General features: G+C 40.1%; 1 protein-coding gene across 2 annotated transcripts in view; it reads left to right on the forward strand.

The window, feature by feature from the left end:
• Positions 1–26,311, forward strand: part of TMEFF1 (transmembrane protein with EGF like and two follistatin like domains 1) — a 121,583-nt gene that overhangs the window by 85,242 nt on the left and 10,030 nt on the right. Inside the window, exons 5-7 of one of the 2 annotated variants that reach the window (XM_040549370.1) lie at positions 8,271–8,367; positions 23,190–23,338; positions 24,260–24,322. In XM_040549370.1, coding sequence (XP_040405304.1) covers positions 8,271–8,367; positions 23,190–23,338; positions 24,260–24,322 — 309 coding nt within the window. Of the gene's footprint in view, positions 1–8,270; positions 8,368–23,189; positions 23,339–24,256; positions 24,323–26,311 lie in introns of both variants that reach the window. The other variant, XM_040549369.1, reaches the window with a different exon arrangement.

Below are 26,311 nucleotides of genomic sequence, written 5' to 3' on the forward strand. Positions count from 1 at the left end.
GTATGATGTTAAATGCATTAATTTTAATGTAAAAAAAAAAAAAGATTTAGAACTGATTAAAAAACAAACACTCACACACACACTAAAAACCTCTTCCTCAAAGACTATTTCAGACAATATCTTGCCTTAGAAGTTGTTATGCATGACAAAAATGCTAAAGACAGTGGAACTACTGATCCAGATTCTCTCCCAAATCATATTTACTGTTAGAAAGATAGGAGATTTTAGTAAAAGAATTAGGAGTGGGAGAATTTTTTCAGTACAACTGAATGAAATAAAGGAACATCAGTTTTAAGGGTGACACAATTGTCTAGTTGCCCTCTGACTTGCTGGGTAAACAATTTCCATTTCCTATGGTCTGATGGCACAGTATTCATAAAGAGTTACAATCAAATTACTCATTTTGCTTATTCCAGAAGTCTGAACCTTCAATTAGCATAATAAAAATTACAGTTATGAAACCAAGTTGTTGATCACTTGTGGCAATGGGTATCCTGATGCCACTTCTAAGAATAGTATGCATTGTTAATTCAGAAATTAGAGAAATTTCAAAACCCTCATTGCTCTACCATTATGTTTCACCCCTACAGAAAACAACATCAGAGAGTGGGACTCAGCCCTACAAATGTTGCCTACTTAAGGTCACAGCTGGTAACTGTGGGATGTACTAGATTTGCATCTAAGATATGGACTTCTCACAGTAATCTCTTATGAATTATTCTGCAATTTCCTTGTTCTGAAGAATACGTTCATAAAAATGGCTTCTGATCCATTTTCTTTAATCTGTGATTTGTTACTGTTTGAGATAGAACTAGTGAAAGAGAAACTACAGTCTCAGATTCATGTTCATCTCTGCCAGTAGTAAATTGTAACACTATTTGGCCTGCTGGATGTAGTTCCACAACTGATAGATCAGGGCACAAAAAAGGACCATGTGTACATACAGGAGAAAAATGTCTTGCTTGCATGCCACATGTTATTGTTTCTAATATGAATTTTCCCTTTAAGAATTTTATTACTGGTGGAACCTGCCTCATTCTCCCTGTAAAAAGAACTGTCTTGACCCAGTAAAGTAACCTCAGGAAGATTAAATTTCATAGGATTACATGAATATGACTAAGGGTGAGCTTTCAGAGTATTTTCTGCAAGGTACTTTCTATGTGAAAATAGTTTTTTTCCTCAGTTTTACAACCTGAGAGTAGCCAAGAAGGTCCAGAAAGGAGCAGTCATCTTAGTGATCTCCATTCCCTCTCATAAGGCAAAGAGCTGGCAGTCAGTGCTCCTAGCCAGGCAGAAGCCCTATCACTTAGCTGAAGTGCCATCTATGTTCAGAAGCCCTCACTCTTGATTTAACTCAATATTCTGACAATATTTTAAAAAGATCCCACAACTACGTTGCCCAACTAGAAGTGAGACAACTCTAAGAGAAATTGGAGCCACTGCACTAAATTCTGTTCAGACTTACAATCACAAGATACCTTTTAGAAGAAATTTTGGCCCACTGCTGATGGGAACATTGATTCTGAAAGGAAAGCTTTTTGAAGACAAATCTGGTTCCCATTTTTTTGGTCAAAGATATTGGTGACAAAGGTAATTTGCTTTCATCTGGCAGCATCCTTATTTGTAAGGCTTTTCTGGTTGTACTTTCCATTTGGCATGCAGGCATAGTGCAATAACTTTTGAAGGTGAGCCTTATTTCTTCTGAGTTCCCAGGTCCTGCATTTGCTAAACTTTCACTTCTGAGCAGTTCTTCCCGTCCCCCTCCAAGTAAAGGCCCTTCTGCCTCTTGCTCCAATTCTTCCTTCATTTCTCCATTTGATGCTGCAAGCAAATGCCAGTTGCAATGTTGACTTAGTGTTACAGCTAGGCCTTTGCAAGGACATGTTGAAAACCATCAGCATGTATTATGTACGCCACCACATAGCTAAGAAATGCCAATGGCTTTTCAAGCCAGCTTCTTGGAGGCAAATCAGTGTCCTAGAAGAGGCAGGTTCGGTGGTATAGTAACATACCTACAAGGGTGAGATTTCTAACACTCCTACAATGCCCATGACACTAATTTTTTATTCCTTTTGTTCAGTGTGTGTCTGTAACTAAGCAAAATGCACTTTTGATATCAAAAAAAAAGATGTAGTAGTTAGACAGATGGCACCCAATCATTCCAGGCTTTTAAGCTAAGGAAATAACATGCTTGCAATACATATAACTAAGTTAATTATTATTAAAATAATTTGTTTTGAATTTCTAATCCCTCTGAAACCTAATAGCTAAAGTATCTTGTGATGAACGTCTAGCAGATTGCATTTAGTAATTAATAAATTGATATACAGTATGTGCTTTTTAGCAGGCTGCCATCTGTTCCTTCCCCTCACTGGGGACAACACTTATCCAATAATTGTCACACAGTCAGGGTGGTATAAACAGACATGGCTTAGAACCTCAAATCATTTTTTTTTTTTTTAATTTTAATTTGTGATAATGCTACTGATTTGTTTTAATGTATTTTAATATGACTGCAGGAGCTTGCTGGTGATTAACACCCTGGATAGGAGGTAACATCACATCTTTTAGGCATATTTCTATAATGGTGAGTGATTTAGAGAGATGTAAGTGCTAATTCCATCACATGGTTTGTCACTGAGTATCGCTGTAACTTCAAATAGCCCTATTTATTTCTGTTGAGATCCTACCCCCGGTAGGTAAAATTAACCAAACTAGGTAAAATTTCCAAACTAAAATTTCCAAGAATTACTGTAATCTCACCTTTAGTTCAGCAAGGTGAGGCAAGAGCCTGAATGGTCAGGCCTTGTTTTGGTGAGAACTTGCCCTTAGCAGGGATTTCAGGAGCAAGAGTGCCTGTTCAGAAGGATGCAGGGGCCAGGGGCACAGAAAGACAGATTCCTCTTGCTTTCTGGACAGGATCACTACTAATAAAAAAGAGCAGATTCTTCTTATTCAGCCTTAATAGGGCCTGCAGAACTGCACGTGGTGTCTTCGTGAAATGGTGGGACATCTCCCTCGGTGTCTGATGACTTCCCTGTCCTTTCCATTTTCCACCACCATCCACTTATGCATAATTTCCCTCGTGGTTTCTCTGAAGTTGTTGTGTCTTCCTTTGGAGAAAAAGGAGTTTGCTGCATTTCAAACAAGACAGTGCAGAAAACGGGTATTAAATTTCTCCAGCCAGAGGGTCTTGCAGTATGAAAGCTGATCCAGCTCTTACAGTAGACTTCCCCAATGTTATTTGCAGTGTGGTTATGCATAGAAGCAAATAGAAGCTTGAGTTGTCAAATGTGTAAAATCTATAAGACATAACAAGGGTAGCAGTGGTAGGTAGTCTTGCAGTGTGTGGCCTTGAGTCATTTGCTTGTGCACATCCTCAAGTCCTGCATGCACTGTCATTATAACAACCACAGGGCAAACATATTGCTGTGGCTGGGCTGTGATTAAGATATCAACTTCGAACTCAGCCTCTTCAGGCACCTTAATCATAAATAGACCAGGCATCCTTTTATTAAATCTGTACTGCCTATTCTTGCAAAATTAAATTTTAAAGGCTGCTGTCTTTACTGGAGCATGCTTATATAGAATCATAGAGTGGCTAGGGTTGCAAGGGACCTTAAAGATCACCCAGTCCCAACCCTCCTGCCATAGACAGGGACGACACTCACTAGATCAGGTTGCTCAGGGCCTCATCTAACCTGGTCTTGAACACCTCCAGGGATGGGGCATCCACAACCTCTTTGAGCAACCTGTTCCAGTGCCCCAACACCCTCTGACTGAAGAATTTCCTCCTAATCTCTAATCTAAATCTCCCCTCCTTTAGTTTAAAACCACTCCCCTTGTCCTGTCATTATCTGATTGAGCTTCCAAACTTTTTTCTAAGTCCTCTTCAAGTACTAAAAGGTTTCAATGAGGTCCCCCCAGAACCTTCTCTTCTGTAGGCCAAACAGCCCCAGCTCTCTCAGCCTTTCTTCATAGGAGAGATGATCCAGCCCCTTGATCATCTTTGTGGCTCTCCTCTGTACCTACTATAACACATTCACATCCTTCTTGTGTTGGGAGCTCCAGACCTGGGTGCAGTACTCCACGTGGGGCCTCGCAAGGGTGGAGCAGAGGGGCACAATCACCTCCCTCGACCTGCTGGCCACTCCTCTTTTGATGCAACCCGGGACGCAGTTGGCCTTCTGGGCTGCAAGCGCCCACTGCTGGCTCATGTTGAGCTTTTCATCCACCAGAAACCCCAAGTCCTTCTCTGCAGGGCTGCTCTCAGTGAGTTCTCCCAGTGACTTTTTCTCCATCTGTGCTCATGTCTTGCACTTGGACTAGTTGAACCTCATTAGGTTCACATAGGCCCAATTCTCAAGCTTGTCCAGGTCCCTTTGGATGGCATCCCTTTCTTCTGTTGTGTCGACTGCACCACTCAGCTTGGTGTCATCTGCAAACTCGCTGAGGGTGCACTCAATCCCACTGTCTATGTTATTTTTAAAGATATTAAACAGTACCAGTCCCAGGACAGACCCCTGAGGGACACCACTCATCACCAGCCTCCATTTGGACATAGAGCAATTGACCACCACTCTCTGAGTGCGACCTTCAAGCCAACTCCTTATCCACTGAATGGTCCACCTATCAAATTCATCTCTCTCCAATTTGGAGAGAGATTTTTTGGAGAGAAAAATATTTGGAGAGAAAATATTGCTTTTGTATAAGAACCAGCAGCGTAGTCAAAATTTATCAAGACACTGCTTGCCAAAAATTTGGGATAGCTAAGACTTGTTTTAAATATATATGTACAAGCAAAAGAGCAAATTTGCAGCCTTTTCTTAAATTAGTGGGACAATCTCCATTTTAACTAGTGTGTCATTAATGTTGCCCTAAAAATTAATGGAAGAGAGGATAAGTTACTAAATTGTTGAGTGAACTGCAGCCCATAACGTGTGATACTATGGACTGTAATTTTGACAGGAATTTCAACTGCTAGCTCTACTGAGGGGATCAGTATGATTTCAAGGGTTTTCTTCTGTACTTATAGCTGAAGACAATTTGCTGCAGTGCTTCCTATTTTTCCCAAATCTTTTCAAGATTAGTTGCTGCCATGAGATAGCACATCAGTAAAAATCACTGTACTCCAAAAACAGATAAGAATTGGTTTTCAGAGGGGCTTTCCCAGACGAGGGAATCATTATTGCATTCATACATGGCTACAGAGCAGCTGCAGCTCTCCAGAAGCTCCCCCCATTTCACTGTGAGCAGTGATAAATATAGGTATAGCAGAGCTCCCTTTCCAGGCCATGCCTCAGGGCAGACCAAACTTCACCTTGACTCAGACTGATGCTTTTGCTTCAAACCAGACATATTACAATTGTAGGAGCACACAAATGAGTTGCCAAGGGAAGCAATTTACTGCTGGCCTATTCCTTCACAGCAATTGTCCATTTGCAGGCTCTTACCCTGCAGCTCCTAAGATAGAGCTGGCCATCTTCTGTAGAGGAATAATGACTCAAGGAGAAGTGTTAGGGGGGCAGCGCAGCTCAGAGAGACAACTGGGAGTCACAGATCCCACCCTTGTGTCTCATTTCTTTTGAAGGACAGAGCATTAATGAGGTGCTGACCTAACACACTAAAGAAAGCCTGAAAGAGAGGGAAAATGAGCTTTCACTCAACATGAAATTAAGATGTCAAGAGCAGAATTAATCAAGATACCAAAGAAAGTGAGAAGAAGAAATTCCGTAATCATCTATACATCAACATTAGAAGCTTGCATAATAAACAAGAGGAACTTGAATTGCTCATTTATGAACATATTTTGACCTAATTGATATTACTGAAAGCTGCTGGGAAGATTTGATTGATTGGAATATTAAAATTAATGGCTAAAACCTATTTAGAGACAATCAAATATGGAGGAGGAAGGAGATGGCGGGGCAATCTCTCAGGAGGTGCATTGCCAATCTGGAGATACTTGCAACAGAGGAACTAATGCTCTCAAATAGTAATGGGTGAACTTATTTTAGCAACACACAGGTTAGGTACTGAAAATGTCTGCTACCTGTTCAGGCTGAAAAAACCCACAGCATTTATCAGTTCTGTATTGGTGGGAAAAGCTGCATTTTTCTTGAAGGACTTCAATCTAAATTATATGCAGTATCTCATGCTGCTGGTGCATCCTAGAGTTAGTAATGAAAGAAGATTCTAAAAAATATAAATGACTATTGTCTGACATGGAAATGTTGCATCAAGATGTGTTCATCTCTATTACACTTCGTCCTGACACATGTAAATTAACTGTACCGGAGGTGCAGGTAATTGTGACTTACATGTATTTAGTATGTGCAAACAGGATAACGTACAGATAAATAATTCTATAAACACAAGGACCAGGAAGTTCTAATCAAGACAAAAAAAAAAGGCCACACTTTTTCTGAAACAAATTTCTTTAAGGAAGATAGAGAAAGCAATTTTTGCAGAGAGAGAGAGAGAGAAGTTTACACTGAATAGCATATACAAACAATGAGTTTATGAAAATAAAAAGGTGTCAGGAGCATTTACAGTGAGTAGAGCTGTATGTAAGGTGTATATAAGTATAAATAAGGAAGGACATGCATATGAATGTGTATGTTTGTTGCTTCTGTAGCTCCATTACAAAACCAAAATGCTAATAGTGCAGCAAAAGTGCTCTATAAAGCCTTCTGGTTGTATTTGGAGATAAGTCAGACAGTTTATATAATGAGTTTTCTGGTCAGCTCATGACTTTTTTGTTTCTTTTTCTTCGGTAGAACAATGAGAAGTAATGTACAAATATTTTGAGAAAAGATAAATGTGATGACCTGGAGAGCTGTAAGGGGTCATTTACTGGCATGGAAAAGTGAAATGTGGCATTAAAGGACACTTTAGCATACCAAACACAGGCCTAGGAATGTGATACCTAGAAAAAAATAAAAGCAAACCAGAAATAAGATGTAGATTTGTAAAGATAAAAGAAAATTACCTCTACTGCAATTTTCTAAGGGTGGTGATATAATTCCGACAGTGGCAATTTTTTAATAAAATTTGGATATGTATTCCTCTTTAATAAATGTGTGCCATGTTTTAGACAGATGTTAACTCAAGAGGCTCACATACAGTGTTCCCCACGTAAGCCCAATCCACAGTTAGGAGGGAGAGCTTTTCTTCAGGCAACATCCAGGAAAATGAGGAAGGACTGTTGTCATTTATTTTTCCTATTTAGATTTAAATAATACAGCAAGTTTTTAATTGGTGATGTTTTTTTTCCTCTTGCTACAGCACATAGAACTGCTATGAGAAAGGGAATCATTCTGTTTAGTTCTCTATTTGACAGCCTTATGTAGTCAGCCTTACATGAACATGATACTGTGATACATTAAATAGTTCGTGACTCCCTCCGCAAATTTCTGTGGTTCTTTTCCTTCTTTTCAATCTCTCCGTTAATGCTTTCTTTAAAAAAAAAAAAAAAAAAAAAAAAAAAAAAAAAAGTACTGAAATAATTAGAGTATAGTCATATTTCTCTTTTACTCAATTAAGGGTTTTGATGTCCATGTCAACAGTAAGATTGGTGCAGATGTTTTTAGAACATTTGATTGATGTTCATGTCGATAGTAAGATTGGTGCAGATGTTTTTCAAATATTTGAGATAGTAATTTTACTTTTCAGGGGACATAGCATTTATACTGGTTTCTTGTTAAGATGGCTTTCTTCTTTTAGTCATGTACAACTAATCAGAGTAATCTGAAAAAGACACCACAGCATATATAAGAGATGAGCACAATCTAAGTCTATCATCAGAAACAAAAAGAGGAAAAATGTAGGAAGTAACTTTGCATAAGAATATCTCTAATTAAAGACTGTCAAAGAAAACAGCTTTCAAATCCCCTCTACCTAATACTCAGGAACATTAAAAGGCATTGGGTTTATATGTTATCAGTGCCAATTCATATTAAATGTGTCTGGGACAAGTCAATGTCAATTCCATGTTTGGTGGAAGGAGAATACAGTGAAATAACAATAAAGGAAGCACCAATTGATAAAGCAGTTGTGTTTCCTGGGATGCATTCTTGTCATTGTTACAGTTCTACCAACCTCCAATTGCCTGATTTTGAAAGAGGGAGCACTATAAAGGTTAATAGCTTCATTATAAATATATAACTTCATGTCAACAATATACTTGAAGGTAAATTAATTTAGGCAGACAAAATCAGAGCTTAATATGAAAGTCATGCTTTCTATTAACAATACCTTTTGTTGTTTAGAGTATGAAGGATCTGGAACAGAAGTTCAGAGAAAACACTCAAAATGTGGAGTTTGCAAATATAGGGCTGAGTGTGATGAAGATGCAGAAAATGTTGGGTAAGTAACAAGTTTTCCTTAACAATGTTCATGAAGAAAAAAAAAAAAAGAAAAAGTTTGTGATCATATGCTTGACTGTGTTTGCTCTTACTAATTGATGTTTTAATGATGTCTAATAATAATGTGTTTGATATGTGTCACTAACAAACAAACCACCTTCATGTGTAGGAGAGAAAACAAAAAGATATGTTGGAGAAACTTTGTCAAACATTTTTTCAAAGAAAGAACCTTTATGTGTTTCATTCTGGAAAAACAAACAAACAAACAAAAAAACAGGAATACAAAATAAATACTAATAATTCATCTCAGATTTTTTTTTCTGTATGTTTTTCCTGTTCACAGAGTATTACTGCAGGGAAGCATACCTTTCCTTTCTTCTGTCTTCTAGCTGGGATTTATTTCATGTAAATAACTTCATAAAATGTCATGCCACCAAAGTAGACTTGCTCTTTTGTGGAGAGACAAATGAGCTGTAGCCATATAATTCATAATTTCACAAGACTGTCTCATAATTTCACAAGATTTTATTATGGGGTGTCAGCATGAAGACATCTCAGAAAGTAAGGTGACTTAACACTAATGTTCAAGATGTGTATTCAAAGTTAAATTGTAGGATACAAGTGAAAACAAAATGGTAATAGTACATATGAATGCTGGCACAATGGTTCAGATTTCATAAAATGTCATACCACCAAAGTAGGCTTGCTCTTTTGTGGAGAGACAAATGAGCTGTAGCCATATTTTATAATAATAATTATAATTTTCTTCATTATTGCCTTGGTCTGTTTCATTTATGATTGTCAAGTTGGGTATAGATTTGTTTGTTATATGCACTGAGATGTAATCTTGGCTTTGGAAAATCAATCCTCAAGTGTCCAACTTCAGTAAAAGCTTGCCTGTTTAGTCTGTACTTGCAGAGTTTGCATTCCTTTGGCTGTGTAGTATCTATAAGAGAGTGAGGATAATGTTGAAGACAGTGAAAGATTTATCCTCAGCATTCTGCTCACATGAAATGAAGCCATGCTTCTCCCTCTTAACAAGAGTAGAGCACTTTTTTACGTCTTTAATATTTAATATATGTTTTTTACAAAAAATAGGGGGAAATTAAGATGTTTACATGGAAAATACTCAGAAGTTAGAAAATATTCCTCTGAGACTTGCACACAACCTATCAGATCTGTCATTTTTTCAATTTTGTCAGCTTTCCAACCTAAATAACTACATTTTTTGCCCAGTACCTTTGACCATTATAATAGCCTTTAGTGATATTTGCTGTCAGTTTAGATTCAGACTAAATTGGGCCCTGCTACATAGATTGCTTTGCAAGGCTCATTTTCGCCAGTCATACACAATGTCACAGACACTTAAGTAGAAGCTAGGAGTTGGTATTATTCATAATATAAAAACAGTTATTTACCTGGTAGAAGATGGGATGGAAATCTGTTTAAGAAGCTCTGATACAGCATCCTTCCAGAACACTTTTTACATCTTATTCTGACTTCTTTTCCTGTTGAGTTTCAACATGTTCTTTACCCCCTTAATATTATAACATTAGATATAAAATTATTGGCAACACGAGTACTTTTCATCAGACTTGTATAAGCACTAGGTTCATATTTATTATTTAATTTAATTTTCATAGAATCATGGAGTAGTTTGAATTGGAAGGGACGTTTAAAGATCATCTAAGTCAATCCCCTGCCATGGGCAGGGACACCACCCACTAGACCAGGCTGCTCAAAGTCCCATCCACCTTGGCCTTGAACTCTTCCAGGAAGGGGGCATACAGAGAATCATAGAAAAATTTTGTACTGTATTACTAATGTTATCACTCTTAGTTCTAGTAAACCATGCAAGAGCCTTAATTTCATTAAAAAAAAGTATTCTATCTTGAGTTTTCCTTTTTAAACCATGAGAATGGCCACTGTAACTTTTTTAGATAGTGGGGTAATGGCTACTGAATTAAAGTACTTTTAGTTCTGTTCAGGCAGACTTCTTAGGCCTGGATAGCCCTTGCTTGGACTTTGTGATGTTAAAATGCTTAAAAGTATCTGTGTTATTACATAACACATTTTAAGAGGACTCAGCTTCAAGATAATAACAGAATCAGTTAGCTGAACTGTCTCCTACTGTTCAGTAGATAATCTCTAGCCATATTCATGAGACGCTGCCTAATGCTTACAGTAAATATAAAATTATGCATTTTTGCATCCTTTCTCCAAACCGTGCAATCTGAGATGTTGCAAATATCAGTTCCTTTCTCTTCTGAGTGCTCTTGAGAAGTAAAATGATATCTGCACTCCCATTTCATGAATAAACTAAGTTACAGATAAAATGATTAGCCTGAGGACAGACAGTGAATTAGTGGAAGGGGAGACATCCTTGCCATAAAGTGTTGAGTGGTTTGAGATAAATGATCTAGCACTAATGAGATATCCCAGGTCCTGCCAACAGGCCAGCCACGCAGCAGCCTGGAGTACAGTATATGCAGATTTTCTCCTGATAAGGGAAAGATCCTACCAAAGACAGTTTTATTTCATATGGACTGTGGTTCATCTTCTGGACCTCAAAAGATGTGGGAGTCCTATGCAAAAAATGATGGCACATTTCAGTGGAAACTATAGGGTAATTTGTACAACGTAGCAGGAACAAGACCATAGAAGCAACCATTTGGCTTTTCCTGTTATTTAGAGTTGGAATTGCTGATGTCTAAGTCCTTTCTTCTTGGAGGTGCACAGTGATAGCAAGAAGGGGAATGGGTATGTGTCGTAGCATGGGACATTCTGATTTGACACAATGGAAAATGTTTCCTCCCAGAGGTGGTCAGGCACTGGAACAAGGTGTCTGGCAAGGTGTCTGTGGAGATGGTCAAAACTTGACCAGACATAACCCTGGACAACCTGGTACAACTGAGCCAGCTTTGAGCGGAGGATTGGACTACCTGACCTCTACATAGCCCTTCATGCCTAAATTATTCTTTGATTCCATGTAGTTATCTAAGCTTGGTGTTTTCTAAAAGCAAGGTTAAAAAAGAGTAGTTGTATGCAACTGAGGTGTGCTCTGTGTTACAGGTTAGTTATTTTATTTTAATTGTTCTTAAACTGTACTTTCCTCTTTGAAAGAGTTGGGAAATTTTAGTTTTCAAGCTTGGAATTAAAGCTTTATGGGTGCCTCTGATCAAAGTTGCAACATATGCTTTTATTACACAAGATCATGCATAGTCTGAAGAATTAAGGCTTAGCACAAGGTTTTAGATTTGTCTCTTTGTTTTATTTGGTTTCCCAGAGACATTATCTAAACCAGAAGTGGTTACAATTCATGGTAAATTGAATACAAAAATATAAACAACTTTATCATTTCCACTGCCTCTGCAAAAACTGTGGATGTTAATTTTAAGTGGACTGACTAAGAAGTGAAGTCTGAGCAGATGGCTGTCATTAACTGCATGCCATATTTAGAAAATTAATGTTCATGTGTATGCAAATTAGTATATTATGTAATATTTCTTCATATAAATATGAAAAGGAATTGGGTTGAGGAAACATCACAGAAACATACTTTTTATACTTTTTTCCTTTTCTTTTCTCATATATATTTCAAAGAGTTGGTATTTTATGTATAGGCTTCTAGAGAGCTTAAACAATCACTAGTGGATGCACTGGTGTTAAGATGCATAAAGGCATACCATGCCATATTGCTTGTACAGTAGTTTTCTGTGGGTCTATAGTAACAGCCTGCAGACAATAGACTTCACGTGGATTAGGTATTATTTTTTTCTCCCTTTAGCAACAAAGCTGAATCATACATTTTGTATGTCATGGGAAAAGGCATTATCTGAGCCCAATTGGTCAGTATCATGCTTTCTATTTTTTTTTCCATCAAAATGTCTCTCTGGACAGAATTTTACTCCACTGCACTGAAGAGGCAACATATTAGGCATAACGGTGCAAAACGTGTTTTAAGGGAGTAAAAAAGGACATGTAAGGTTGGTAAATTTAAACTTTTGTGTGGAAAACTGGCCAGAAGCCTAAAGACATAGGCAGCATGAGTGTGGTGTGTGTTTTCTGCTTGAATTTGAAACTGAAAATGACATCCAGTTGAGAAGTGGAGCTGGAGATGGCCACACACGGGTTGGGGCTACTGAGAGCAGCACTGTTGTGTTGGAACCTGATGGGTTAAGCCAGTAGGGCAGTAACCAAAACATACAATTTCATGTTGATAGGCTCTGGGATAACCAGACTGCTGTTTCACCTTGGCACACATCAGACTTTTCAGTTCTACTGGTCGTGTTATGGACCTAAACTGATCATCTTATCAGTACTCAGTCAGAAAATGGTGTACTAATAAATATAGAAACACATATATTAATCCAGTGTGAATGTAAAATAAATGCATATATGTGGTTGCAAAATCATTTTCATTAGCATAGCCCTTAAATCTTTCTTCAATGAAAGCAGTGTATATCAATATTTATAATACTATTGTGGCTATTAAAGATGCCTAGTGATTTTTTTTTTCTCAGACAAATAATGCTTAATGTAAATTTTTTATAAGGCTTCTAAACAACATTATGCCTTAGTTCACTGCATATGATCGAAACCAAATTTATTATTTACAGTCCTTGGAGAGCTGAATAACTTTTTTACAATAGCCCCTTGCAGCACTGACAAAGACATTGATAGCATAAACATACTTGTGAATTTTGGGGGGTGTCCTGATTAGAAAGGTGGGCTCTCAAGTATATTTTTCTTCAGAAGACTTCAATTTTCAACTGATCCTAATTTCCATATTCTTAAAGCTTATTGCTATTATCTTGGTCCTTTTTTCCACAAGTTTCTTCTTAGACATACCAAAACTCATTCTCAAAGTAAGGTAGAACATTTTAATATTGGTATTTCAAAATAAACAGAATCAATTGAAGATTAGGAGTTTCATCTCACATTTTTTCTCGAAATGTGAAGTATCATTCCAAAATAAAAAGTAGTGGTGCTTATGAGGAGTTATATCCCCTGTTCTTGCACTCCATATTACGTGGCATGTCTCTTTCTTCTTGCATGTCAAAGCACTGCTAGATATCTGAATAAAACAATCTGCAAACAGCTAGTAAGCATCTTAAGGCATTTTAAAGTATGTTGTAACTTCAGGAGAATAATATCCAGAATGAAATAATGAACTGTAGCATACTTTAGGTTGGAAGGCATCTCTAGGGGATAACTGGGCCAGCCTCTCTTTCTGCAATGCAACCAGGGCTAGTTCATGCTGGAGACTCAGGGTTTCCTCCAGGAGAAGTCTGACCATCTCCACAGAGGGAGATTTGATGGCCTCCCCTGCTTAAGGGCTGAATTGCTCTTACTTTGATGAATAATTTCTTTGTGTTCAATCAGACTTTCTCTTGCTGCAACTTGTGACTGTTGTCTCTTACCCCTCTACTACGCATCTCTGAGAAGAACCTCCATCTGTCTTCACAGTAATCCCTCTGAGGTAGTCAGTGACAGCAGTCAGCCACCTCCTTAGCTGTCTCTTCTCCGGGCTGAGCAAGTCTAGTACCCTCGGCCACCCCTTACCCACCACACGCTTCAACCTTGTGCCTATTTCGTGGCTCTCCACCTGACCCTCTCCAGTTTCTCAAAATACCTCCTGTCACCAGGGGTCCCAAAACTGGGCAGAGTACTCCAGGTGGGACCTCATGTGTGTCATGGGCAACATCCATTTCCCTTGCTCTATGCTGACATTTCTGTGACGCAGCCCAGGGTGCAGTTGGTCACCTCTGACGCCAGTGCATGCTGCTGGCTCCTGTCAGCCTGCTGCCTCCTGGGACCCTCAGGCCTTTTCTGCAGGGCTGCTCTCCTGCCAGTCTGTCCCTGGTCAGTCCTGTGGTGTGGGCTTGTTCCTCTACAGGTGCAGGACTTTTCCTTTGTCTTCAGACTTCAGGGGTTCCTGCTGGTCCATTCCTTCACCTTTTCAAGGCCACATTTGGAGGGCCTTGCCCTCCATCATATGCTCAGGGACAACCTTCCTTTCCATCAGTTCCTAAATGGCTGAAATAAATTTCATTAACATTAGTTTAAATTGTCATTTTTTTCTTCTTTTTCTTTTTTTTTGGTATCAAAAATAATTTTACTGTACAAGTTCAAATGTGTCACATTCTCAGTTTTAACTGTATTTTGTTTTTTAACAGAGGAAATATGGAAATGAGATTCTGAGCACATTGTCTTTTTTTAATAAAGCGTACTATGCTGTCAAAGATCCGTTTTGACTCATAATGCAGATTTTTAAAGAAAGATTGACAACTGATCCCCACGTAGAGCTTTTGAGATTAACATTTTACAAGATTTACTTTGGAAATAAAATGTGTCTCAGTGCCATATAGATTCAACTGGCTCATGATTTACATAATGTCTGTTTTTACAGTGGCTGAAACAGGTATTCAGAAGTGTAAGTATTAACACTTAGAAATACCAATACAAACATTTTGAAGTCCTGGGTCTCTATCTTGTCTAGAAATTGTCTTCCAGGGAAAAACTTAATCTGAAGTATGACATACTGGTCACACTTGCCTCTTTTGTCCACTTTTTCACTCAGTTACCATAGTCAACATTTTGTGACCTTTTTAGGAATATCATACTGTATGTAGGTATTTGTAAGGAATTATATTTTAATCCTGTGTGAATGTAATTCGCAGGTTCCTAGTTCAGTCAAAAACAAAAATGCTGTGTCTGTGCAGAAAACAAACAAACAAACAAAAACAATAAAAAATCAACCTAAAAAAGGGATTTAGGATTGTGTTGTGGGATTACTGAATTACGTATAATTGGCCTACAGTAAATCCTGATATGAAATGAATAGTATAATGATCTCTTCATCATATGGACTATTACAAAATTGAATAGATCCTAGGTGGATAAAAATCCAGGCCTGATTTTTTTTTTTAATTTTAAAAGATCTTTTCAGCAGTGTGTGCCAGTTCTTTGAAGTTTTATGTTATTTGAGGGTGGAGGTGGGGGTAGGCCACTCTTGTGAAAACAAGTATCAGTTTCCCACATGTGCTGCTAGAAGATCACTATGGTTAGAGAACAAACCTCTATAGTGGTCAGAGAAAGCCATGAAATTAAACCACAGACAGAAGGGATGGCTCAAAAGTAGCTGAAGTCTATGGTATTTAAATGGTGTTCTGATTTGCTGAGCAGAACTGAAGTCTGAAAGGGTGTTCAAGCAGGACACAAAAGCTTGCCAAACTGAGATCTACTTCTCTTGGCCTTCTATTCTCAGTGCCACAAAAGGATTAAAACCAAAACAAAACAAAAAACCAACCACCAAAAAAAAAAAAAACAACCAACCAATCAAAAAAAAAAAAAAACTAATGAACATTCCGCTCTAGTTGAATAGGTAGAGAAATCACTTTGAAATCCAGATTTTCTTGGTTCATGTTTCATCTGTGAAGAATTACACACAAGGGAAGAAACATCAAACACAAGGTAATCCTTCATTTGCTTTTATCACACTGTTATCTTCTTAACTGCAATTGCAACACCCCTGCTATTTCAGTTCAGCTAAATTTACTCCATCAAGCATACACTTACCTGTCTATTTGCATTTCATACACTTTGCTTTATTATTTTATTTCCATTCCATATTTGTAAACAGACATGCCAACAAATAGCTGAGAAAGCTTACTATTGCATTATACTGGAAAGGGATAGCAAGGAGTACTCTCTGTGAAGTCCACCCAGAAAAATACATTTGTGGAAAATCCTAGATGCAGCCTGCACTGTTAGTTGGGATGGCTTGCCTCTCTCAGTAGCCAAGTCCACTCCATAAACATATAATGCTTTTCCTCTTTTCTTTGAATCTACCATAGTTTTAAGCAGGCAGAATTTCCATCAAATAATGTGCACCTTAAAGCCTGAAAACAAAAAGGAGCCTTGAAATGTGTTTCTTATCTCTGGGGATCTAATTAATTTACTGGTAACAGCAAGTGCCCTTACAGCCTGAGCTTGTTTCAAATATGTCACATCATTTTACTAAACATGTTTTCTTTGTTACACCTGGTAGCCCCTTATAAATGAGCTGTGCATTCTCAGTTTTACTTATTTGAAAGCACCTTTCTTTTTGTTTGGTTGGTATATCACTTTGTTCTTTATGGAAATTCAACTGCTATTCTGCTTAAGTAATGATCTTAATGAATGATGCACATTCAACTTCAAAAAGTACTTTATCACAGGAAAACTGAACCTCTCTTTGATTCTGAAAAGCAAGTTGGTGCCATCTTCTTTAGGATGTCAGCTGTCTGCTGACAAGTGACAAAGATAAGTTTCTTTCTTTACACCCTGGTACATTAGGGTAACATCTGCACACATCCTGTTAACTTTCCAAGAATAAACACGGGAAAAGGTGGGGGAAAAAGTGATGAGGACACTAAGCAGCAACCCTCTCTAGAAAGACATCAACTTGGAGACTAAGTATCTGTTTCAAGCCTCTTGATTAAAACCAGTAGGCAGTATATCTTGAAAAAAAGCAAGAACCATAGCCATCTGAGTGTTGTATGAGTTGGTGCAGACAAAAACAATTTGGGGGGAAGTGTCGATCTTCTGGAGAGTAGGAAGGCCCTGCAGAGGGACCTGGAAAGGATGGGTCAATGGGCAGAAGCCAGTGGAATGAGGTTCAACGTGGCTAGATGCCGGGTCCTGCACTTTGGCCACAACAACCCCATGCAGAGCTACAGGCTTGGGGCAGAGCGGCTGGGAAGCTGTGCTTCCCAGCCGATAGGAAAAGGATCTGGGGGTGTTGGTCGACACTCACCTGAACATGAGCTAGCACTGTGCCCAGGTGGCCAAGAAGGCCAACAGCATCCGGGCTTGTATCAGGCATAGTGTAGCCAGCAGGACCAGGGAGGTGATCATCCCACTGTCAGAGAAGCAGGAAAAAAATATGAAAGCCTGTGGGTTGAGATAAGGACAGTTTATTAGGACAGAAAATAAAGGAAAATAACAATGATGATAATAGTACTACTGCTACTAATGTGTACAAAACAAGCGATGCACAATGCAATTGCTCACCACCCGCTGACTGATTCCCAGCCTATCCCTGAGCAGCCAGTACCCCCACCTCCCTGTCCCCCTCCAGCCAGGCCCCCCATATTACTTGTTCAGCATGACGCCATATGGTATGGAATAACCCTTTGGCCAATTTGGGTCAGCTGTCCTGGGTCTGTCCCCTCCCAGTTCCTGCTGCACCCCTAGCCTGCCCGCTGGCAGGGCAGTGTGAGTAGCCGAAAAGTCCTTGGCTTGGTGTAAGCACTGCTCTGCAACAATTAAAACGTCAGGGTGTCATCAACATTATTGTCATCCTAAATCCCAAACACAGCGCCCTACCAGCTACTAGGAGGAAAATTAACTCTATCCTAGCCAAAATGAGGACAGCACAGTGCCCAGGCATGCCAGAAATCAACCAGACAGGGGCATGGGACATAGGCATGGAAGTGGACGGCCCCATGGTTTGGCACCCTGGCCTGAAGAAAAGCTTTGTGGGTCGAAGGCAACCCATTTGGCCAGTCCAGAGCATGGTGCCCAGGCATGCTTGTCAGCCAGAAGACAGCGTGCAGCCCATGGAGTTGAATCCACCATAAGATATGGAGGGACAACCGATGGAGGTACCTCTGTCGATCTCTGAAGGTCAGCCATCCTACCTCCCCAGATGGAAAGGATATCCACAACCATGTGGAATGTGGCCTCTGTCCTATAACCGCCCAGGCCCTTGGAGCTGTGCAGTCCTCCAAGCGATGGTGGCAAAACACCCAGAACCAGCAGTAGGTCTAAGATCTTGCCACAGTCTCAACCTGTATTGGGACGAGATGATTGACTTACCCAAGATGGCATGGCTTTGGCAAGTCTGGGGTAAGACTGACACTTTGAAAAAGCAACTGGGGGAACAGAGGAGGCTTTCTTTGTTGCTTTTTTATTATTTTTGATGCATACTTTGCTACGCTTATCTGCACTTTTATCAGTTCAAGATCAGCTTCACACAAAATCAGCTTCACACAATAGGTTATGCCTGGACAACTGCTGGACTTTAGACAACTGTTGCTGGAAGTTACTCCTTTAAGCAGTAATAAGTGACTAAGAGCTAGGAGAAAGACACTGTGGTGCGGGTGAAAAGTGCCGTCACATTTTTGTTGTGGAAGCTTTCACAATAACAACTTTTGAATAATTACTCTTTGTGAAAATTTGCATGATTTGGGGTTTTCTTTCCCAAGAGCCTTCCTGATCCCACTGTAGGGTCACTCCCGAGGAATAAACATAGCTGTCAGAGTGGCATTCGCCTGAGAGGCTCAAGGCTCAACCTCCTGAGCTACTCATCCATGCGCCTTGTCACATCATCCCACCAAGCACCTTCTGTGCTGGAGGTGCAGGGTGTCTCCATCTGTTGATGGGAAATCTACCCTTGCCAAGACAGCCACCTCCTCTGTGGCAGTGCACACCAAATAGCAGAATGCCCCAGTTGTGGCATCCAGAGAGATGCCACCCAGAGGTGGCATCTCTTCTGTACAGAGCCCCAAGGAAGATGATGGTGCATTGCACTCCTGCAGACGGTGTATCTAGACTGAGAAACCAAGGATTTGGGCTCTGGACAGAAGAGGGGGTGCTGTGTCTGGCTGGGATGGAGTTAACTTTCCCCACAGCATCCCATACAGTGTTGTTCTCTGCACTTGTAGCTAGAACAGCTCTGGTATCACACCAATGTTTTGCCTATAGCTGAGCAGTGCTGGCTCAACATCAAGACTCTCTCCAACCCCCCAGAGCCAGTGGGCTGGGGGTGGGCAAGAGGTGGAGAGGCGACATCACCAGGGCAGCTGGCCTAAACTGACCAAAGGGGTATCCCATACCATGTGGTGTCACACTCAGCAATAAAAGGTGGGAAAGGGGAAGGAGAGGGGGAGCTCTCGTTATGAAGAGGTCTGTCCTTCCAAAGAATCACTACACTTATTGAGGCCCTCCTTTCCAGAATGTGGCCAGACATCGCTCATTGGTGGGAAGTAGAGAATAATTTTTTTCTTCTCTTTGTGCTTCTGCACAGTCTTTGCTTGCTTTTCCCCTCTTTCTTTTCCTCTTAATTAAATTATCTGATCTCAACCCATGAGCCTTTTTTTCTTTTCAACATACTTTCTTCTTCCCCCCCTCTTCTTTTGAGGATGGGAAGTGAGAGAGAGGTTGTGGTGGAGTTTGGCTGCCCAGCTGGGTAAAACCACCACAGATAGGTCCTGAAGGAAAATGGTCTTGGAAAGAAGAAGGGTCCTGGGATGAGGATGGGAAGATCCTGGAGTCAGGGACAGATCCTGGAGGTGAGGGAGGCCCATGCCAGGAGATGCTCCTGGACTTCAGTTGGTTTTGCCAAGCAGCTTGGCCATCAGTGGCTGGTGACAGCCAGCAGCCAGTTGAGCAGTAGCTGGGCAGGAACCACCGCCACCTTCTGCCCAACCTTCCTGTGTGGAAGGGCATTGAAGACCTAGCCAATGCTGCCCTGCCCAGGCAGCACATGAGGGAGGCTGTGGGGTAACTGGGCAGGGTGTAAATGCCCTGATCTCAGTGGTTCTCAGGTAAAGCCTGGTTGGGCCCAGACCCACTGTTGTGGTTTAGCCCGGCTGGCAGTCAAACACCACACAGCCATTCACTCACCCTCCCCCCTCCCTCTCCGGGATGGGGGAGAGAAACGGGAAAGTGAAGTCTGTGAGTTGAGATAAAGACAGTTTATTAAGACAGGGAAAAGAATAACAACAACAACAATAATAATAATAGTATTAATAGTAATAATGTGTACGAAATAAGTGATGCACAATGCAATTGCTCACCACCCGTTGACCAATGCCCAGCCTATCCCCGAGCAGCCGGCCCCCACCTCCACCCCGGCTAGCCACCCCTATATATTGTTCAGCATGACGTCAGATGGTATGGAATACCCCTTTGGCCAGTTTGGGTCAGCTGTCCTGGGTCTGTCCCCTCCCAGCTCCTGCTGCATCCCTAGCCTGCTCGCTAGCAGGACAGAGAGAGGCTGAAAAGTCCTTGGCTTGGTGTAAGCACTGCTCTACAACAATTAAAACATCAGCATGTTATCAGCGCTCTTCTCATTCTAATCGAAAACATAGCACCCTGCCAGCTACTAGGAGGAAAATTAACTCTGTCCTAACTGAAACGAGGACACCCACTCTGAGCAGTTTGCTGTGCAGGGCCTGTGACAGAAAGTGCCTTCGGGGTGGGATGATGGTGCTGATGGTTTATCAAACCTCAAGACCACAACAGACCTCACTGGGGACCCTCTGGCAATCCACAGTTCTGTTCTGCTTGAAGGACACGGAGCAGTTATAAGTCCATTACGGCTGGTTGGTGAGTTTCTGTTGCTTCATGCTGTCCCAGTCCTGACAGAAGTAGCACAAGCTTTCCTCATTTGTTGTTGTTGTTGTTGTTTTGCTTTCTTTTCCTATACCTAGATGTAAATTTTAAGTAATGATAAGAAATTGTTGTACGTTAGCTATGTGGTTGGAGTTAAGGCTAGGAGTGATTATCGGTAATCTGAGGTTAACAGCTAGGAATTCACTCCCAAAACAAGCATTTTGCAATCATAAGAAAGTACGCTTTTAACACTAGGTGTTAAGTCTGAACACAACAAAGCTTGGAAATGCAAGCAGTTTCCAAACAATTTTAACTCTAACCTGTAATGTCACCATGAGAAAGAAAAAAAAATGATATCAAAAGTTGCCTTATTTGTCACAAGGACTGACAAGAACCAACAGTAAGTAGGGAGCTATGGACCTTGGATGATGACCACAGACAGAACTGAGCTGTCTGGGTATAGAAACACAGATGGAATTTGTCTGGAGATATAAATAAATGGGATAAGGATGGGCAAACAGGTGCAGCAGTGATTCCTGAGTAAGCACATAGGCAGTGCCACACAAATGGGGACTAGCTCTCTGTTAGCTTCATTCTTTAAATGTGCACAACTGCTGAGCTACATGCCTTTTATTTGCATATAAACTAATAAACTCTTCATTAGGCTTATTGAGCATAAAGTCATGTGGGAGCATATAAACAAAATAGTACTTCCTTTCTTGGGCCTAATGTTTATAACCATGCTGAGTTCCCATTTCTTTAAAAAAAAAAAAAAAAAAAAAAAGTAATATAATAATAATATATATATATTTTAAAAAAAAAAAAAAAAAAAGAAAAAGTAATACCTTAATCCTGTTGATATTTAGGGACTTCAAGAGGAATTTGAGGTGGGTCCCTAAGATGTGTAGACTCAATGTGTTACTCATTGCTGGGGCAGTTTTTAACTGTCGGAAGGCGCACATAAAAATCCATTTGTACTAGAGATGCTCATTTGTCTAGCAAGAATCTGAAGTTCACGGGTTTGAAATATTACTGGGAAATGTAGTATCTTTAAAGACATAGATAATATAGAAGCAAAATGTGGTCATGGAAAGAGAGAAGAGAAAAAGGCACACTGGCCACCTTCAGTGTTTTTGCAGCATGGAATTAGGTTCTGCTGCAAGATTTGTTATGGACTTGAGGCACACACACATCTATTTAATCATTTAATTGTATCTGGAACAGCTGGAAAGAACATAAAAAATCCTGGCAAGTAGATAGCTTGCTTTTTTTCCCACTCTGCATCTTACAAGAATGAGTCGAGATTAAGCTAGTGGCAGCTCCTGGCAGTCAGAGCACATGTGCCCTAAGTGGAGCTTTCTGGCAAGGAGAGGACAGCACGCCTTCCTCAGAAGATGCAGAGCTCTCACCTCCTTCTTGCTCTCACAGCAGCACTGCCTCCTCTGTCCTGCAGCCACACTTCTTGGAGGCCTTGCAGAGCGATGTGAAGCAAAATTAAAACAAGAGGTTCAGATAAAAAATAATATATTGAGTAAAATAAATAAGAGCGTCGGGGCTTGGAAGGTTGGAAAGTTTTCCGGTGCTGTTCACACATGCCAAATTTCTGAACCTTTTGTTGGGGCAGCAGAACCATCAAGCTGAAAACAGGCAAGCCAGAGCCTTAGACAAGCCTTTGTCTCCCCTATGTTTGGGTGGTTAGGGACCAGCTCCATGACAGATCTTTTTTTCTGACTTCTGATTTATGATCCGTAGTTGCAAATTATATGGAAAATGCTTTGTCTAACACGATCAAAATTTTGCTTGGATGCAACACGTAATAATTTAGATCTCATAATTCTGTTTTAAAGACAACATAATGAACCCACCATTAACTTTCAATGGTATGAATGAATGTCTTGTTGAAATAACACAGTTGACCAAGCATACTGATTTTGTTCAGCCCCTGAAATATATATATTTATTTATATGTGTATTTTATATATATATAATACCTCCTTTAACCGTTTAGCAGAAATGGGAGTCCTTTTCTTCTTCCCCTGCTCCTTAGGGAACCTGACAGTGCCCAAAAAGTGGCATATTAATCTGCTTTTGTTCACACTTGAGGACAGAAAACACAAATTCTTTTATTCATGTAGTAAATCTTCCTAGCAATGTGTTACCATTTTTTGGTTGTTAATCAATGAGACTGATATCATAGTAAAATGACAAGAAACTTCACTACATTATTAAAAAGCACACTGAGGCATTTATTCATGATTCTGTAAACTTTGCTTGGAAACCTGAGGTGTAAGCAAGTTCTTCAGCATCCTTGAGGAACCTGCTCTTCTCCTGTGTGAAGGAAGCTAGTATTAATGTGTCAGCTAGTGTTTACTCAAGACTCAACATTCCTTACTTTCTGCTTGCTGGATGTCAATTTTGTTTTGCTGTTTCAATTACCAGGTGTGTATGCAATATAGACTGCAGTGGATACAGTTTTAATCCTGTCTGTGCTTCTGATGGAAGTTCATATAACAATCCATGCTTTGTTAGAGAAGCATCCTGTCTGAGGCAAGAACAGATCGACATCAGGCATCTTGGACACTGCTCAGGTAGGTTTAATCTTTTTTCTCTGATAAACATAAATTCTGACATAAATAAGCTTGGTAGAGCTTTTCCATTTTAAATTAGAACTCACTGATCCAGCCAGCAGTGAATCGTATTTTAGTTTTTCTCGCTATCAGTGAACTCCCCACCTGTATTTTAGTTTTCCCTATGTAGACGTATGTTTACACTACATATATACGATGTGGTATATTTATGTTAACTTTTCCTTCCTTTGGCTGCTGTTACTTGAAAAGACAGCAAAAGATCTTAGGAGAACCTATGCAATAGCCTTACAGGAGGGGTTAGTAAGAAGCAGGAGAGAAAAGGGAATGTGATATGAGGGAAATGCTCACTGTTGCTGCTGGGGCTGTACAATGTACTTCCAAGGTGAGTAAAGTCAGGCCCCAATTGCACGACTACTTACTCGCTTCCTTTTCCAGTGTTGGAAAGGCCCACTGAAATCCTTAGACTGCTACCCTGTGTGTTGTTGATCATGTTGAGGACTCTTCCATTTTGGGGTCTTGGGTTCAGCCAGACCAAGGCAAATCGCATTTAGGACATCTCATAGAAACAACAAGATTCTACCATCCTTTTGCTGGCTACCTCTAGATCTGTAACTCAGATGGTTAAAAAAAAAAAAAAAAAAAAAAAAGGTCTCTGAACCAAAATAAGCTAGCCTCAATACCATGGAAGAGATTTTGTTCAAAACCTACAGGCTGAGGTGTGCCCTGTATTGGTCTAGAGGCTGGGGTTGTTGACTCTACTTTATACTGTCCTGGTTGTATGTGTGGAAGGACTATGTCTGCTTCTATTGCAGTTAAAATACTTCTTTGACTATTATTTTGACTTCTCAATGACATGTATGCAGTGGTCTGGAAATAAGCCTTTCCTAATACCTATCCATGCATTTATTTATCATCCAGAAGCAGACGACACAAACGCAGTTGGAAAGAAAGACGACGGCATGCAGTATCGGCCAGAGGTGAAAGGTATCGTGCTGGCTTTGTGCTGTTTGGTTACGGTTTCACAAGATGAGAAAAGACAGTGTGAAGGTCCCTTCTTGTCTGCCTTACAGCTTTGATTTTTGTAACCAAGACAGACGCGTGAACAGCTTTTTTCTTGCAGCACTGTCATTGCAAGGCTGGCAAGAAGGAGATATGTGGGATTTGTGAATTTTGCGTGCTGTATTCCTCTAAGATGCTCGGCTGCTCACCACCCCTACTCGGCAGTCACAGGATTAGACCCCTGCCAAGTGCTGTGAAAATGCCTTTACTGCAAGATGCCAGGCTGTGACATTCCTGATGAAATGACACAACCTCCCTGTGACCCTACATCTTCTGAAAACTTCTGAAAAAAAAAAAAAACACAAAACTGGCAGATTCTGTATTTGTTTGGTCATCTTAGTATCTTTCATGTAAATCAAGATGCTAAATCACATTGGTTAAATATGTTTTACCTCTATGAATTAATTTCTTAGGATAAACAAAATAAGACAGAGTTTTGCTTTCTGCTCAGTTATTTTACATGTTAGCACCTCCTTTGTGTCAGGGGCATTCTCAGAGTAAATATGCCTTTGCATATCATGGCTCTAGCTCAAAGTGTTGCTGGCCAGGGCAAAACCTCTGTCTCTCTCAAGTTATCGCCAAAGAGCAGATCTGCATAGGTACTAACCTTGCCTCCACCCTCTTCTCTCACAAATAACACTGTTACCTTCTCTGTTAGTGCTGGCCTTTAATTTTTTCTCTCATTATACTTGCTTTGCACTCCCATGGCCTTGCAGAGTAAATCCATTCAGCCATGGCTTTAGACTTTCCATGTGTTCTTCCTGAAAACCCATTCATTGCCAAAAAGCCCTGTGCATTTTTCCTTTTTCACAAATTCTCTTATTTTCACTCCATATTATTACCAGTTGGAATGATGTAATGTCGATTTTCACTTATATTGTGAAAGCGTAAAAGGCACTGAGTGGAATATACATCTTATTATGTGATTAATGAAGCACAGTCTTTGGGTCCTATCTGGAAGAAGTTACAGCCTTTTATTCACTGCATATAAATTGTCCTTGAAATCTAGTAAGTAGGAAGAGCATTGGATATAGTTTATGCAGTCTCATGTTCAGCAAATGATGTGCATAAAGGGAGTACGTCATGAAAAAAAATTGTTTTGAATATTTTTTTATGTGGTAGTCAAGTCTTTTTAGACAGTGAGAGCCTGAAATGAAGTACTTTGAATGTCTTTTTCTTCCAGGATAAGAGAACAGGCCAGTCTTCTATCCATTTGCTTTTGCTTCAAAGTACTGCGCGTTACTCTTGTCAAACCCTCTCCTCTTAATGTACAGTATCTCTTAGTTCTGAGAATCATGGACAGGGCTGTCTCCTTCTCCTGCAGTACGAGAATCTACATAAAGATACATCAGAAATATCTCTCTTCCCTGACTCAGCTGGACTGCTGTTTTTGTCCTGCCAAGACGGGCATCAGAGTTTCAGTTTCTGTGCATGCCTCTTCCTTCTGGTGAAACATCTGAACTTTTGTATCTGATCACTCTTTCAATATCTCTCACTTTGAAGCAGTCTGGCCGGCTCTCAGGTTAAAAATTGATTCCCATAGATGAGTGGCTAAATGTCTATCTTATTCTAGGAATCACCTCCTGCATTTGACATCATCTCTTTGCTTAGCATACATTTGGGTGTGCTGATTTGGGTGGCTGTGGCTACCTGGCCACCTTCCAGGGGACGCATCTGTCACTGGGCCCCATGTTCTGCATTCATGTATACATTAAAAACAGACACGGAGCAGCCATCTGGACAGACTAATATAATTGTATGTACCTTATTACTAGCCTCTGACTGGGACAGATACAACAGTAATTAGCTGCTTGGAGGAGGAGAGAGGCAACAGTTTTGGGATGAACCAGTGTTCTCCTCTTGGACATGCCGCAATGTAATCTATTCCAACAGGGAAATATCAGATATATTGTC

This window comes from Cygnus olor, chromosome 2 (assembly GCF_009769625.2).
Source record: "Cygnus olor isolate bCygOlo1 chromosome 2, bCygOlo1.pri.v2, whole genome shotgun sequence".
In the NCBI taxonomy this organism is placed as follows: Eukaryota; Metazoa; Chordata; class Aves; order Anseriformes; family Anatidae; genus Cygnus; species Cygnus olor.